The sequence below is a fragment of the Eurypyga helias genome, unplaced genomic scaffold (genome assembly GCF_000690775.1).
Source record: "Eurypyga helias isolate BGI_N326 unplaced genomic scaffold, ASM69077v1 scaffold38478, whole genome shotgun sequence".
NCBI lineage: Eukaryota > Metazoa > Chordata > Aves > Eurypygiformes > Eurypygidae > Eurypyga > Eurypyga helias.
This window is the reverse complement of record NW_010268286.1, coordinates 13,546-31,074: the sequence shown is the minus strand read 5'-3', so window position 1 is coordinate 31,074 and position 17,529 is coordinate 13,546. Positions and strand designations below refer to the sequence as shown.

Here is a 17,529-nt window from a genome sequence, read left to right as displayed (position 1 = left end):
AAAACAAAGCAGCCTTGGCCAGCCACTTATGTGGAAGGAAACAGTGAGCACAGCATGTCTCATCAAAGCAATGGGTTCTGTTGTGGTTTTTGTGTATGGTATGACTGGACATCCCATCTAGTCAAGAAAATCCAGCTCTGGATGAAGCCAAAAGAAGATACAGACAAAGCTTATCAGGACCATGAATACCTACAGGCTGAGGGAACCCAAGACCAGATCAGGGTTCTTTGATTTCCATTCAGGGCCTGACCCTTCTGTCTAAAGTAGGTCCCAGACTACTCTGGAAAAAGAGGAGTTTTGGCTAGAAGGATCTGGGACACAAATGGCTAGGTCTTCAGCTGTCATAAATCAGTACATTTCTATCTACAGTGTCTGAAACACACTGAGAACATATTTCTGTGTAGGTTTGTTCCAGGTAAGACTGCTTCCAGTTTTCATACACAGTCGAAGATGGTCAAGTCTGAGAGCTTTCTGCTTGGAATAGAATCTGCACAAAGGAGTAATGTTTGAGTGGATTTCTGGAGCATAAGCAGTTTATCAGGAAGTAACAACTTGCATTGCAAGTGCTTCCCCAGAAAGGTCAACTGACAGAGGTCTTTTCCACGCTCCCCTCAAAACTGTAGGTTTTTGCTCTTCCATCATGTTATGCTCTAAGAAATGAGGCTACACACATTCATTTAATATCATAGCTCCCTCGTGATATCTTCACTTTCCTTAATGAGGGCAGTGTTGCTAACTTGTTAGGAGCCTGAGGATGTATCAAATTAACATAGCATGGAGGAGAAATTAACAGAGAGAGGAGCTTCTTGCGTGAAATGGAATGAGATCACTGATGGCCCTTTCTGCAATCTTTAGTTTTGGATTACAGACAAAATGTTGACAAGGATAATATAGAACACTGTTTTTCAGAACTGGGATGCCCTTGTTTTTATTCAATAACCTGAATAACCAAAAGTAATTAATCCTTCACAATACTAATTATATAGTAAAGCAAGCATGATTTGAGTGTTTAACTGTGAGAAAGAAAGGTAAGGGGCATGGCTCTTGGTAAAATTATTGGGGAGAAACAACAATGAATAGAAGAATCTTTTGGTTTTGCATGATAACTTTTAGTTTTGCATATGTTTACACATGAGTACATCGAAAATCACACTGTTGTCTCAGCAGGACAATGCTGTGCTTCTGCTAACATGAAAGAAATCAGAATATGGCTCTTTCCATACTTATCATAAAGTAAAACCTGGCAAAGGTCAGAGAGAGCAATGAAGGAGTGCAGGAGAGAGAAAGCCAGCAAATGGATTCATGAAGGGGGTTTCAATAGAGACATCCATACTGTTTTTCTTTGAAATTTTCCTTTGCAAATCATGGTTGATAAAATATACCCTCTCTGCAGTGATTTTTGTCAGCCACACATATCATCTTCTACAAGCACAAAAGGTACACAGGGAAATCAGCAGATGGGGAGGGTGTGTGAAATATAGAGCCCATGTAATGTCTGCAAAGATCAATTTGCTGCAGCCTTGGCCTTTTAGTGGTTGTGGCTTGCTTGTGCAATGATAGTTCCTAACAGGGGCTGTAAGCACACATTGCAGGACATGTGTTCTGCAGTGGCAATGGGGACAAGGAGCTACTTCCACACAACCTTCATTTGTGGTTTCACTGTGCAAAGTGGGTGAGTCATTGCTAACGGATCCAAGGAGCTGTAAGACCAGGCACGATGGGTGTGCTGACAGCAGCAGACATTCTTCTAGATAATGATTATTGCCAAATATATTTTTTTTTTCTTCCCCCCCCCCCCCCCCAGTCTTCTCTGCTTCTATGATTCTTGAATGCTGGGAATGCTGGAGGCAAAATCTGGCCCCCCATCCCCCTACCTAGGTTCCATGTGCAGGGGCATCTTCCCCTGCCTGATGGTGGTTATTACAACAAGAGGGGCTGATGAGGAACTGAGCCAGTCCACAGAAACCTGCTAATTAACTTTGGGACACACCTGGTTATATCTTGTAGTGGTAAACGATTTTGTCAAAAGATACCCAAGATCAGCAAAACCAGCTCCCTTCCTCTCTGGCTCCAGGCTTACAGGCTGTGCAATGTGTCTGAATCCGGTAAAGAAGCCCTGGCTGGCAGCATTTTTATACCAGTGTAATCACGGGTTGGTTTTGGAAAGCGCTGGGTGGCAGCCCGAGCTGGGGTTGGCTTTGGCAAGGTGAGTGTGTGGGCATCGGTCCCCAGAGGGTACTGCCATCTGCTGCTGGTGGTACTGGGGAGCTTCACTGCCGTTTGCCAGCACATGGCTATGAAACACTTGTGGTCAAACCCCACTAGTGTAAAGACGGTTCACAGTCATGGGCCAGATGGATTTACCTTGTTTCTTACAGTTCCAAACACACGATATACAAGTACAGACTTACAAGTCACATCCTAAACTAAACCTAAGTTTGGGGAGTGATGTTCCTGTGGGGAGAAGTGCTAATTAGTGACACCTTCTGCTACAGAGCCCAGCAACAGACGGGTCTTACTGTAAATGAGTGGTTGGTCTGGAAGGACTATACTCTGGGGAACCTGCAGGAGTTAGACAGATTTAGCTACACCAATTGGTAATAATCTGTGGACAATGAACACAGGAGCTAAGATTTTTCAACTAACAGTACAGGAAAAATGACAATAATATGTGTTTGGGAAAAATGACTGCAAGGTTTTAAAGGGTTTTTCTTGATTGTCTGTTTGTTTGGGCTGTTTTTTGTTCTTGATGTTGTTTGGTTTGTTGAGGTTGGTTTTTTTTAACAGTATGTGACTAAACCATGACACAGTACCATAGTCAAGTAATACACGTCCTTCGCTTGGCAGAATTGGAAGACAGTTGGACAAAAGATTTTTCCAGGTTCTACCACAGATTCTCTGTGAGATCTTAGTCAAGTCACTGAGTCTCACTGTACTTCATAATTTGAGGACAGCAATATTTCAGTCCTCTATGTACTTTATCTGTGGGTTTTCTGGCAGAAGCTCTTGATCTGTGTTTGTCACCACTAGCCTTCAGTCAGGGGGGAAAAAGCATTCTCTTCCTCAAAGTTGGACATACTTTGTTGAAAATCTCATGTTAGAACACTTTCAGTTTTCAAGCAGAATCTCAAAATTCGCTAAGAAAATCAGACATTTAATAAAAAATTTTCCCCTCTCCTCCTCCCCTTGACTCTTCATCTTCCATCAGGAAAAAAAAATCTATCCCACTATCTGTTATTGCCAAGCCTGGTGGACATATTTCTGGGATGTGGGACTCCTGAATTAAACAGCAGATGGAGTAGAGGTTAAAATAGGTCTTCTCTATTTCAGTGGATGCCCCGCACCCTCTGGTGTTGTTTGTAACAATATGGAAGCTCTTTCCTTGGTGTTTCCTTGCGAGTGGCTCAGGCAGAGGGTCTCTACTCAATGGAGTGAGACGTTTCCTTTCCTCTAGCACTCCACTGAGTTTCCAGCTTTGCGTGAGGATCCCAGGCAGATCCCTGTAGTCTGCAGGCTCTCCCAAGTGACGGAGAGTCACACAGCCGGGCCCCAGTCCTTCTGCAGAGTCAGCCCCAAAGGATTAAGGTGGTTTGTAAGAAGGGCACCCCTCTGTAAATAGACTTTCTTTACGTACCATCTGTAATGAAATCTCTTATGAGTCTGACTTTAGGAGAATATTTGTCACCACGAGTCACACAATTTTGGAAGTTGAGGATGCAAAGACATCACTCTCTGGTCTGCTCTGTAGGAATAGCACCCTATCCTCATCTTCCTTTTCCCTTCCCCTTTTGTATTTCCAAAGGATTTGTGCAGTTTCTATCTTCACTAATCTGTCTGAATCTAAGTGACATGGCCACACCTCTTGTCTGTCCCTACACACTTGCACTAGCTCAACTCTTGAGCTTGTTTCAGGCTGCTGTTGATGATTGCCTGATTAAGATCACAAGTGGATGCTTGCATTTTGTGGGATGAGCATTTATTGAAATATTTGACATTTAGTTCCTCTGCTCATGTAGTTTTCTCTTTTCAAAGGGACATTACACTGTGCATCGGAGTGTCTTGCTGGGTTCTTTAAGCTGTTTTTAAGCAACAGCCCTTGTAAGTACAACACTCAGGCAAAGGCTCAGGCCCAGGCTGTGGGAGGTCAGCGTCACAGCCCCACCTGGAAAGTACTTCTGATCAACAGAGTCTATGATAGTTGTCACAGCCAACATAGTCTCCTCACATGTGGGTTGGATCTGGTCAGGGGGTAGAATAAATCCATGAGTACCATTGTCTCGCAGTTCAAACGTGTAGGAGAAAGGAATGCCAATCATGTGAGCCCAGTCCCGTGAGGAGCCTGAGTTATTATCTGTGAATTTAAAAATAGAGGGGAGATATATGTATTAAGCATGGTTCTTTGAAAATACTTCTCACTTTAGTTAACGCAAGATTATACCAAAATCCCTGAACTAAGCAGTAACCGTGTATCACTGTGACATGGAGAGCGGAGTTTCTAGATGCTGCAATCCTTAATTATACTAAAAGTCTTCCACGGAGTTTCCTAAGTAAAACAATTCTCCATAAGATGGTGTTGTATAATAACAGGAGATGAGTTCCAGAGATTCTGTGGTTTTAGCATTTTACTGTGATTAGTGTGGGGTACAAGAAGTATTGGTCATTTGTCTGTTCTGGTACTTCATTTCCTACATTGACACTGCCTGGAATTCCTTTGTATATTTGTTTTTCAACATAATTTTGGTCAAATCTGAACACTTTTTGGCTACTCCCTGTTCATCTGCCTTATGGATCTTTTTTTTCTTACCTATTCAGTGTAAGTACAAACCCTGGCAAAATGCAGTCCTGGGCATGGACAAGTTACCTTATACTTACACCACATTGCTCATGCAGTAGGTGACTTGTGTGACTCAGGGACTGGCACAGACAGATGCTGTGAATATGCAAACCCGCATGGGTACTGGAGCCAACTACTTACTGTTCTGAGTGACTAGCGTGACTTACTGCTTACTGCAAGAAGATTGGGTTTACCAGGCAGTCTCTAGGGCCCTCTAGTCCTCCACCTACAGGCTGTCAACTAGTATCAGCCGTGATGGTGTGTTCATGGTGTGGCTATCCAGTTGATTAGGAATGAGGCTGAAACCAACAGATTTCACACAGAACTGCTAGCAGCTGCCACGTGATAATGTCTGATGGAGTAACCGTAGACCTGATTGGGATTTTAATTTTTCCTTGACTCCAGCGAAGACAAATAGGAGTTTAGCTGCTGACTTCAGCAGGGTCAGGATGATCTATCGCCAATCTCCTTCTGTCCTCTGTGATGTATCTGTGAAGAATTCATGTCGGAACTAGCTTCTGATCAATGCTTCCTTCTTCCCACAGTCAGCTTTATAACGTACAGTGTTATCTTGTATTCAAATGACTGCTGCTTAGATGTTCCACAGAACCAGCCCATTAAATATTACTCAAAGAGGAAACTCAGCAAAACAGTACTTACTGATACCTGTGACAAAAGAACGAGTCTCTTCTTTGAAAAACAGAGCAATCAAAGGGAAACATAAAGAAACTTACATAAAACTAAAGAGGTTGATCCTACTTTATAGCTGGTCCCATACTTTCCCATCAGGGCAGCAGCTGCTTTCTCTGCAACCTGCATCTGCATGTTCAAAATAGGAACAGCATTGTCATCAGTGCCAGTACTTCTGGCAATTATTCTGAGTGGACCAAAATTTTTGTCTCTTTCAGCTTTACATTTACGTATGATCAGCTTTAAGTTTTGATATTATGAGTTCAGGACTTTAGGGAAACCCATTGCAAACATTTGGGCAAATTATTCTGGATTTTTTAATAGCAAATTATGTTAAAATCTTAAAAAATTACTCTGCTATTAGGTAGAGAATATATTTGCTTTGTTATAAACCTAGAGGCCTGTATTTTGGAGAATTAGTCTATGCTGTATAGCATACTGATACTGACTACAGCAGTGATTGGCGTCTTGCAATTTTTGTATTGCCACAGCCTCTGTATCCCACCATCTTCAGAAACTGAGCCATAGACAGACTAAATGACTTCTCCGAAGACTCATATGAAGTCCGAACCCAAGTCCCTCATGCTCTTGACTAGTGCTCCAGCTACTGGAATGTTCATGAATACACATGTTAATGAACTGAAATTAGAACACTCAGAAACTGAAGGGACAAGTAACCAAGAAGTAGATGCCGACTTTGCTCCCATTCTTCTAGTGAGCACACTTGGAATACCCTTTCTGGACACATTCGAGACAACTCTGTGTGTATAATGTTCTGACATCCTAAAGTGTAAATGCCTTCTTGTACGCAGCAAGAACTCGGTGCTTTTCTCCACTTACCTTGCATTGCAGGAACCCTACCTGTAATAGTTCAATTTTCCTGATTTAGGATGAAAGATTAGGATTAATTCTGAGGCAAATAAACCTTTCTGATACTGCATGGAGCAGCAGTAACTCTGGGAGCCAAGCCCCTGACTAAGCCCAGCTCCTCTGAAGGAAAGGCAAGAAGGCAAATACTGTTGTGCCACATGCTACTAGTGCCTGTACTTGTTCTATGCAAGTGTAGAAGATGATTGTTTTGCCTTACCAGTTCTTCACTGTTACTCGGAGGTTTAGTTGTGGAACCATATGGAGTGAGGATGTACTGCCCGTAGGAGTGAATTGTTAAATAGCACAAAATGTCACTCTTCTTTCTTTCAATAAACTGGGCCACAGCCCTTGTCTCAGGCTCTGATTCTGGTCCAGATCCACAGAAGATTTCACTGCTGCAGTTATAAGAAACACCAATACCTGGAGAGGAATACAAAAAGTGAATGAAAGGAGAGACATACCAACGCCAGTTCAGAGGGAACAGGGGAACTTCTCTTGGAGTGTCAAGGCATGTGTTTATTGGGCAGGGAGACTAGACAGCTCAGTGGGACTTCAAAGTTTTACTCTGTTGGTAGCAACTAAAATTTGCTACAAGGCTGAAATATTTAACACACATTTACAGGCTGCCTGCAATAAAAACACTCTGATACCACCATGGTGTACCACCTGCCAGGGAAGCTTTGGAGGCTCCTTGAAATTCGTGGCAAACACAAATACTGGCTGTTAAGAGACTAAGTCCTAACCTTGCTGCCTAGAGCTGATGCTTGCTCCTGCAGTGATTTAGAGGTGTAGTTATATAAGCAGCAATTTTCCGGTCACAAAAATAAATGCTAGTTGCAAGTCAATGACTTAATATTTTTACAAACTAGGGCTTTATTTTTACCTATGTCTTGATGACAACAAGTTGAGTATTCCTTTCTTACAGAACTTCATCTTATTTCAGAGACTAGTTATTACTCTTGCTTTACATTTGTGTTGCTGATCTGCAATATTTGGAACTTACTGCCCCAGGAGGAATTGAAGTTTCGGTTCAGATCTGTCCCATAGCAGGTGCCATTCAGATGTGGAGAACGGTTTTTCCTCCACAAACGTTCCTGAACAAGAGTAACTTCAGTTACATAATAATAACAACTCAATGATCCATAGGACCTAGTGATAATATGATGTAAAGACTCCTTTATTTTAGACCTCTGCGTTCTGAGTAACTCCTGCATTGTAAGAGTGCAGCTGTGTGGGCAAAGGTGATAAAGCTCAGCGATAGAATGTTTTATCTAGTATAGCCAGGCTGTCATATTCCACACGTCTGCACGCACCTTGAAATAAACCTCCTGAGCTTGAAAAAGAAGTATGCTTTTTCTGTAGTACTCAACTACTTCCATGCAGTGTTGCACTCCTAAGAAAGACTTGGCATTGTGAGGGATACATCGGTGCCCAGGAGACGATAGCGGAACTTATGTTTGGTTTAGATTAAAGAAGATGAATGCTTTTTTTTGTCAGCTAATCTTGCTGCTGCTCCTTGGTTCCCTGCTATATTCTCTGCTATACTTGGCTCTCTGCATACTTCACTGCACTGCCTGTATGAACATCCTGGCTGAACTACCTGAGCATCCAAGTGCAATGTGTGGTATGTCCCAAACCTGCCGGGAGCAAGCTGGGACAGCAGGATCCACATGGCAGGAGGCTGAGCCTATTGGGCCATGCTGAGCTCCTGCATTAAAAGGTGTTTCAGCTGGGCTCAGGAGCCTGGAAGCATGATGAGAGTTGCTGAAGACCAACATTTTGTGTTATCCTCCATATCAGAAAAGGAAAATTATTTGGGAGGGCACACATGTTTCAAAATCGAATAACCCAAAATTTGACCAGTTCTCCTCCGGTCGCAGGCTGCAAAGGTGCTTAGACCCATCTGCTAGTTGAGATCTCTTGCAAAGAATGACTGACTCTTCCAGACATGCCTAACTCCATCAACCAAGCCTTGAGCTGTTAGCAGGGAAGTAAATCCGTTCCCAGAATGCAAAAACAATTGATCCTGTGGTTTTGTCCTTCTCTCTTCCCAAGGCTCCTGACATTTGCTAGGAATTTCTAGCCCTGTAATCTCAAGTGACTGGTGATTTACTAGAAGAAAAAAAAACTCTCTGCCATGAGAGGATTCATGTGAGTAATGATTCTGTCACTGTTCTGTTTAAATATAATTGCTCTGATTATATCTAAAATTAACAAAACATGCTGTACACATCTAACTTTCAATCTAGTTCCTGGATTTTCACTACTTACTTTTTCCCAGGAATAGATGTAGCCGTCAATATTGAGGACTGGCAAGACATAGAGGTCAAAATTCTGCAGAAATCTGCTTATCTTTGGGTCAGATTTGTAATTTTGAAGAATCTGAAAATAAAAAATACAGATGGTTGAGCAGAGAATCACTGGAAAGAGCTAGTTTAAAACTATCATCAGGGAATTACTCACTCCTGGATATCACCTGGATATCCAAGATCTACTTGATCCTCAGATATGTTGAGATATCTACCTTTTGCCATTAACCTAGTGATAGTGTATCCAGTTATAGTGTACTGCATATGCACAGACTTGCACATAGCATTCCTGTGCACCAGGTACTTTCAGTATATGTGGAACGTTGCTATAAGATATCTTAGGGTTGCATTATTCCAGAGGGACTGGGGCTTTGTAGTGCAGAGCGGCTTGATCCAAAAGCCAATGCGGGAAATTGAGAGATTGCTATCATATTCCACTGCTTTGGAACCAGTTCAGGTGGAGGAAACAATGAACTAACAAATATTGTCTCATATCTTATCTCACACTGTGATTTTGACTTAGATCTCCACAGGTATCTGTACTATGTTCTAACTTGGAAAATCCAATTTTAACAGGAAAGGCATAATTCTTGGTACATTGAAAGGGAAGAGAACTAAAATGTCCAAAGTGATATGTATTTTTTTGTTACGTATTGGAAAAGTGAGGACTCACTTCTTTCACAAACCACTGGCAGAAGGCTGGAGAGATCCATTCTCTGGCATGAATCCCACAGTCCATCCAAATGATCTTTTTGGTTTTATCTGATGGTTGACTGATCTGAAAGAGTATAAATATGATCATTTGGAAAACTGTTACGTTACAATAAAATAACCTAGCATAATACGGAAAGAAAAGGATGTGCTGCGATATGTTGTTGAGCCATCTGAGATTATTGTTATTGCAGACATCATTATGGCAAGCTCTCCTTCCTAACAACCCCATCTCTATAGTATCGCAGGGCAAGAGCTTTAAAGTGTCTGTTAGGCAGGAATGTCAATAAACCAGTTTCTTTTTCATTTATTTTAGTCATTCACAGGACTGGTGGTTCTTACTTTGAGATTCTTTTTTTCAGAAAGGGAAGTACAAAAAGGCAGGGAATCTAATTTTACTCGGTGATAGGAACAGATTAGACAATAACTAACCCAATTATTAAGACTATGGTTTTTACTAGAGTGTCCAATAAAAAATGTCATGGAATACTCCTATCAGAAAGGCTATATGCTGTAAAAAGTAATAAAACCAACAAAACTCTTTATCATCACACACAGCTGTTGCCAAGCTAGTTTCAACTTGATTTGTATTTCTAAACAAAACTTCAGTTAAATTTATTGTTTTCACTGCATAATAGCAATAGCAAGGTTATGGTGATAGTGTATATGACAGTTGGCAAATCTTACTGTACTGTAGAGGAGTAAAACCATCTCCCGTTATTTCAGTGAATTGGGATGAGCGCTGTCTTAGGGAAGATCTGAATCCTGTCTTCTCCTGTGTATTTTTTTTTGTGAAGATACCTTTTATTAATTTTAAGAAAGTTTCTCCCTTACCTGCAGATAATACATTGGTCGATTTTCGATTGTCTTCCCCAGGTACTGCTGAGTCACCAGCTCACTGTTGCTGTTCTGGATCTGAGACATCCACTGATAAATCTGAAATAGTCACAGAGAATTCTTGGTCTAAATGGGGAGTTTCCTCTTCTTTCCCATCTCCATTTCCAGATTAAAGCATTTTCTTTTGCTTAGACAAGCAATGTTTTCCACAGAGCTTATTTCAGTCTGTGAGATCACTCATGGAAGGCCTTTCACTTGCCTCTGAGCCAAGGCATGGTCATATTTCACTGGGTGTTAAAAGACACCATCCCTGCAGTACATCACTGCAGTACAACACTGATTCTGGATCTCATTTAATATGCCCATGCTATTGGGCATCTTTCTGTTGACTTCACCAGATGTGGAGCCACACCATTGAATCTTCAAAACCGTATTACAGTCTTCCCTATCAGTGCTGACTTTCCACATCTGAGTTCAGCAGCAGTCATCCCCAGTGGGTAGCTCAAATAAAATATACATGAGGATTGTTTTACTATGTGCCTAAGAGGAAGAACACTGCCATGCTCGCTGCCTTTGTCCAGGCTTACCAACTGGTCTGTGAAACAGCACCAAGAAGTCTTCACTGCCCACCCTCATGACATTATTCTCTCCTAAAGCGTCAAAAACCTGTCCTTAAATTACTTCTTTCTACAGGACTCCCACTGTTCAGCTCTTCTTCCTCACTGGGATTACAAAGACTGCAAGAGTCATTGCACTTCAGATTTGGTTCAGCATCAAACATACTGGGCTTATATGAATAAACACTAGAGAGAATGATAGAGCATAATAGGGTAAAAAGGTAGCAAACCAATCAACTGAACCCCAGATATTGTTTGCAAAACAATATGGCTGCTACACACAGAGCACTTGGGTTTTGGTCAGGGAGGAATTAAGGATTTAGTGAAAATCAATGGCAAATTCATGCTCAGTTCAACCAGGCCAAGATTCTAGTGAAAGACTAAGGACTGATTCTGCAATGAAGAAAGCCAGAAAGAGCTCCACTGACTTCAGCTGAGCTTTCTGCGAGCACAGAGTTGCTTGCTGTGGCTTTTAGGAAACAGAGACAACAAAGAAAGCAAGCAGCCTTGAATTCCTCTTTACCTCTTCCATTGGGTGATACTGGGTGTAGACATAGCCTTCTTTCGGGCCCCTGCCTGTGGCTGCTCCTCTCCCTTGGCATGCTCTGATCCACGAGTTTCTGCACGTCAGGTATTACGGTTCTGAGAGGAGGGAGAGGGGGAGGTAGAAAAGAAAATGATCTCTAACAATTCCTGCAGAACTGTCATGGTGAATACATTGCTTACGTCAACAAATGAAAGGATTTAGCCTCCTACCTTGTGGACTGCCTGGCAAATTCATCACTATCGGCATAAGGTTTACTTTCATGTAAGAGGAAGTTCAAAGTACTGAGATTTTCACTGGGTTTTAACCATAAAGTAATAGTTTCTTAAAACTGATAATTTTCTACCAAAAAAAAAATTTCCTGTCTTTCTTTTCTTCACCCCTTTTACTTCTGGGCAAAACTCTAAAACACAATCTTTTGGGGAAAGGTGGGAAAAGTGAAAAAATTAAGATTAGTGTTTCATTGGAGACATTTTCAATTTGCAGAGACTTCACAGAAGTGTTCATTGCAATTTGCAAAAAGCAGAACAAAATCCCTCTTTCCTTCAAAAAGCTTTTCTTGCTTTTTAGCTACAAATTAATTCAGAAATGAGCACAGCACAGGTGCGATTCCATGATCAAGGGAGTCAATAAAACTGTTTCCTTGGCTTCAGAGTACTTGGATCACTGTGCTTTCTCCCTGCAACCAGCCCCTTGTAACACAGTTACAGATCTGTGCTCATTGTAAACGCTCGCGATAAGACAATTGCAAAGGTAGCTTAAACATTGTTGATTTCAAACGTTGTAAGTGCTAATAGGCTATTCTGCTGACAGTAGCTCTGATTGGCATTTCTGGAAGCTGCACATAAGGAACTTTTAAGAGTAGTTACAACTGACTTTCACTCTGAGCTTTGATGTTTATTCACATCTGAACTTCAAACTGAAATTCAGGCAGTGCAAATTCCCATGAACTGAAACCCCACACGCAAAATGCCTTATCAGTGCTCTGGAGAATTGAAATCCCAGAGTCTGACACAGTTAGAATATTGATGTCCTGATTATAATTTGTCATTTATGTCTCTATCATTATATACCCAACTGTCATGTTACCTTCCTTGCATGTCAACTGCCTTCTAAAAGGTGGTTCCTGCTTTGAATCTGTTATAGGAACTTTAACTCTAACATTGCCATACTCATCTCAATCCCTTTGCAATACAAAGCCAAAAATTCAGCTTGACTATTAAATGACCCACCTCTTTCTTTAGGACCTTACACAAGGTGGATACAGTTCTGGCCCCAATCCAAGGAAAAAAAGGAAGATTACTCTGCTAACTTCAGTTTAGTCTTTAAATTTCCACTAGAATCAGTTGAAACCATTTGAAAATTAAGAGCCGTGGTATAAATAAGAGGTTAAATATCTTCTGGAACGTTGTCTAAGTCCTCAATACCTAACTCTGGTGCTAGATCATTTGTACTGGCTCCCATCTCATCTCTCTCCATCTCTGGTTGTCAGGGCATCATACTTTCTAAAATGAATTTGTCAGGCAAGATGCAAGATGTCAAGATCAACTTTAACTCTAAACAGCTTTGAAGTGGCACTGATCCTCCTTTGACTGATCTTTGGTAAATGTCAGTGTGTGTCCACAGGCCGTTTGTCACCATCCCTGAATAACTACAGAGTTGTTTATATGAAATAACAGCTAGCTAGTGGTTACCTGGAAAAGTCAGTTCCAAATGGGAATGGGACTGTGTGAGGAATAGATCTTATTTAATCCCATTTAGCTTTATAAACACTCTTTGTATCTGGATTAGATCTTCTGGTTGGAAGTAGAAGTGTGGCAGTTAGTGAAGATGTGTGGCTGGGTAGGTGTGGGAAGTGTCATCGGCTGTTTGCTGCTCATGGCTCCCAGCTGTATGCACAGTGGGGAACTTTGTCCCAGGCAGGGGTGTCTCTGGCTGGCTGGCTGGGCCAGGAAATTCTCACCAGCCTGGTGGGAGGGATAGGGCTAGGAAACCGCAGCTTTGAAGAAACTGTCTGAATGTTCACTTTGAAAAGGCTCTCCTCCAAATCAGGGGAGGAACAAAAGACAGGGAAGGGAAAAGGAGAGCTACAGAGACTTCTTTGCAGTGACACTGATTAAACCTTTGGGCTCTCCAAAACAGGGAGGACCCTGTGTTCAAGTATCCATGCTTTCCAACAGCATGTTGTACCAAGTTTGGCTTCCTGACTTTAGACTAAAAAACTGAGCCATACATCTGAGCACCATCCTCTGCCACTGAGAAGGCAACAGCAGGAAACAAGACAGATTGGGCTGTCTCAGATCACAGCTCCAAATTCACAGTCCAGGCTAGTTGGAAGGTGAACAAACAGGACAGAGGGGAATGTGCTTTTAAAACTCAAAGGTATATGTAGCATCTGTACATTGGATGGGTCAAGGCAAGTTGGAGGTACTTGGAACAAAGGTTGGTCCTATCATCAGTACTTGCTGACTGTTTATTGGAAAGGGCTAGGTCCTTTTATGATAGCAAGGAAGATTCTTAGAGCCAACCTCTCCCATCAGGAAATTAGAGATTGTACTTGTAAGAGATCACATGCTGATCTAAGCTGCCTTTCACCTCCTGCACCAGAGGGGCTGGAACCCTTATGTGCAGGTCTTCTCCAGCCCAGATGTCTTCAGGCAGCAGGGGCTTCCACAAATCCAGCTGTGCAGAGGAGAAAGAAATGCACAGATTAAAGTCTGTTTTCAGAATGGGAAAATACATTTAATATAGAGTAGCTGCATATCAATTAATGGAAGAAGTTTTCCTTCAAATTCTCCTGCCATCTGTTCATAAAGCATGCAGCACAGGCTTAGTGTTTCCATTGATTCAGGCACCACTGAGATGGAGCAGCACCTTCACAGAGCCATGGAAGGAAACTAACTTCTGCCCATAAATTCCTTCAGATACTGGAAGAGCAATTCCACCCTAAGCAATTCTTACACTAAGGAAAAAAAAGTTAGGTGAAGCTTTTTTCAAGGTTACTTTAACTTTCATTCCTGTCCAGAGTTACATGCAAATCTGTTTTACAGCTCAAAACCCCATTCTGCATTTTGGGCACACGTTTATTCTTACTCACCAGTAAAGTGCTGCAAAGGTGCTGAAGGTACTGGACTTGCTGAAATGTTTCTGGCACAACATGCAAAACCTGATCCCTGGAAATTCAGCAGAGAAACAAGATCAGTTAAAGTCTGTTAAAGTATCCATGATTTCATAAGTCAAATGGAGATATTTTGTTATGTAGAAGGAAGACAACATGTAACTGAGTGCTGTTCCAACAAAAACATGTCTGAGTGATGAATTCCTGGAATGTTTTAGCTACAAATAGGACTAAGTGATGCGAGTTTTCTGTTGCTAGAGTGTTAGGTTAGCTCTGTTTCCTTTCCAGTGGCAATTCTTTATTCACCATGCCAGTGTCACTGAAGCCAACTGCTCGCATGAGCCCTGCTGTGTGCTTCTGCCTTTGCAGGACCAGGGCCAAACCAAGATAATTGATAATATAAAATGAACTTTTATTTGATAAGATGACACTTCTGGGTTTTTTTTTCCTTTTCAGGAATTATTCAATTATTCCAGATAGACTTGGTGTTTTGTTGATCTACTTTTGCATGTGAAACATTAGATAGCTATGACAAATGAACAATACTAAGAACTTGACATGTTCACAAACTGGTTGTCATGAGAATAGCCAATTTGTTTCACAAATTGTGAATAGTGTGGTTTCCAGAACTGCATGTTCATGGGGGCCTACAAGGGTGCTGGGAGAGGACTTTTTACAAGAGCCTGTAGTGATAGGACAAGGGGTAACGGGTACAAATTGAAAACAGGGAGGTTTAGATTAGATATCAGGAAGAAATTCTTCACTGAGAGGGTGGTGAGGCACTGGAACAGGTTGCCCAGAGATGTTGTGGATGCCGCATCCCTGGATGTCTTCAAGGCCAGGCTGGATGAGGCTTTGAGCAACCTGGTCTAGTTCAGGGTGTCCCTGCCCATGGCAGGGGGGTTGGAACTAGATGATCTTGAAGGTCCCTTCCAACCCTAACCATTCTATGATTCTATGATTCTATATTCTTACTCATTTTGCAGGAAGCAAAAAAAATTCTAGTATAGGATGTATCATTTTATATTTCTGGAAAAGACACACATCTGGTGTCTGAATATGTATTTTCGTGAAGTCCCCATGAAACTTTCATTTACTACAGGCTTAACCTGAAAAATACGTTAAAAGTTTACAAAGAACAAATTTAAATGGTTAGAAATGCAGAAAGAGCCAATTTCTATCTTCTATTAAAAAAAACCCTTATTTTTATTATTTTTCTAATTTTTTTTTCCAGTGTTCAGATCAACTTTCCAGCACTGCTAGCAAGTGTGACGTGTCTAATGAAAGGGTTTCATAATGAGGAGTGGATTCTGCTGACTACATTGCATTACTCAAAGGTGAGATAGCAGTTACCCACTGCTGATGTGATAGAACGGGGAACACGAGAAATGTTCATATCTGCTAGTAGCCAACAACTACTGTTCGCAGTCTCCTTCAGTGACTTCGGTGGGCCTTGGAGCCTTTACGGGACAAGTACAAAAAAAGAACAGGTCACATTTTAAAGCTTTTGTAACAGAAATTCTTGTTGCAAAAGCCTTGAATGGCTTTTTATTAAAGCCACGGTCATGGTCATCAATATAATATGCTCTCATCATCTGAACTGCAACTGCTATCATTTTTGCTTCCATACACAAATGTACAATTATCAGCTTAATATACATGCAAATAGCATTCACTGTTCCGTCACATTATGCACTGAAAAACAGGGGGATTTGGTTTTTTGACATCTCTCTTCAAAAAGTCACCTTTGCTGATAGGGAAACATAGAACTTGATAGTTGAAATGGACTGTTCACTACTGGTTCAGGAGATGCTGTTAGCATGTAGGACCCTCATCTATGGGGCAAAATGATTACATTTGCATTGCTAACGATTTGGTACAACAGCCATGGTATCTTTGTAATAAACCTTGTAGATGCAGGATAAACATCTTTGCTAGGAGAATAAATATCTCAGCTGCAGTTCAGAGTTTATTCTCTCTAAATGCATGGGCTTGTTTTGCTCTTTGTCTATCAGGAAGGGAAACAATATCCTGTAATATCTTTCTATCCTCATTGACATTATGTCTTAATTACACCAAATGAAAGAAATGCCAGACAGTCAGATTGCTGCCAGATGGCCAGCTCTTATTTACTGATAAACCTTTTACAATAGCCAGTGTGGAGACAAATAATTTTTAATAGTAAACTAAGATTAGAAAGCACACACTCGCTTATGATTATGGACTAGGAATCTCAGTGGAGAAGTGCAATGTCAGCCCATGTGACCACAGGAGAACAACATTTTTTAAAATGCTAGAGTTAAGTAACCTTTCTTACCAAATTAAAGGACTGTTCTCAGCACAAGCTGCATTTTCTTGGATGCTCATAGATTGGATATTTCATATAAGTTGTTGAACAGAACAAATGACTCTGAAAATGGGCTTTACTGGTCATTTAATCTATGTGCAGGTGCTGCCAACCCAAAGTCACACTGACCATTTGATAAAGTGTGGTTTTAAATCCCATGCAAGTACTCAACAGGTTCAGTCCTGGACAGCAATTAGAAACAAAAATGAACACTACATTACCAAGAATCTGCTGAATTCTGTTGAGGGATATAATTAGTCTAGAGGCATTCAATACTGGGCTACTTTGTTTCTTTAGAAAATCATGTGTATAAAGTCATATGTGGATAGCTGGCCTCCACTCCTGCAAATCCCAACAGCTTAAAGATGAGGGTTGTCGTGGTTTAGCCCCAGCTGTCAACTAAGCACCACACAGCCACTCACTCACCCCCTGCCCCAAGTGGGATGGCACAGAGAGTTGGAAAAAAACTTGTTGGTTGAGATAAAACCAGTTTAATAGGACAGCAAAGGGAGAGGAAATAACAATTTTACTGATAAAGGAATATACAAAAACATGTGATGCACAACACAACATTTGCTCACAACCCACCCACCCCCCCCCAGAATTATACCCAAAAAAGTGATGTATAATGCAACAATTGGTCACCACCTGC

The 17,529-nt window shown here is 41.3% G+C and overlaps 1 protein-coding gene across 1 annotated transcript; it reads right to left on the bottom strand.

The window, feature by feature from the left end:
• Positions 1–4,082: 4,082 nt before the first annotated feature.
• Positions 4,083–14,585, bottom strand: CPO (carboxypeptidase O; the record flags this gene model as incomplete). Its single annotated transcript, XM_010157709.1, has 11 exons — positions 4,083–4,351; positions 5,569–5,653; positions 6,612–6,814; positions 7,398–7,488; positions 8,666–8,776; positions 9,377–9,481; positions 10,249–10,350; positions 11,392–11,426; positions 11,473–11,510; positions 13,970–14,094; positions 14,510–14,585. Coding segments are annotated over 11 exons (1,240 nt in total), but the record flags the coding sequence as incomplete, so codon positions are not given.
• Positions 14,586–17,529: the final 2,944 nt, after the last annotated feature.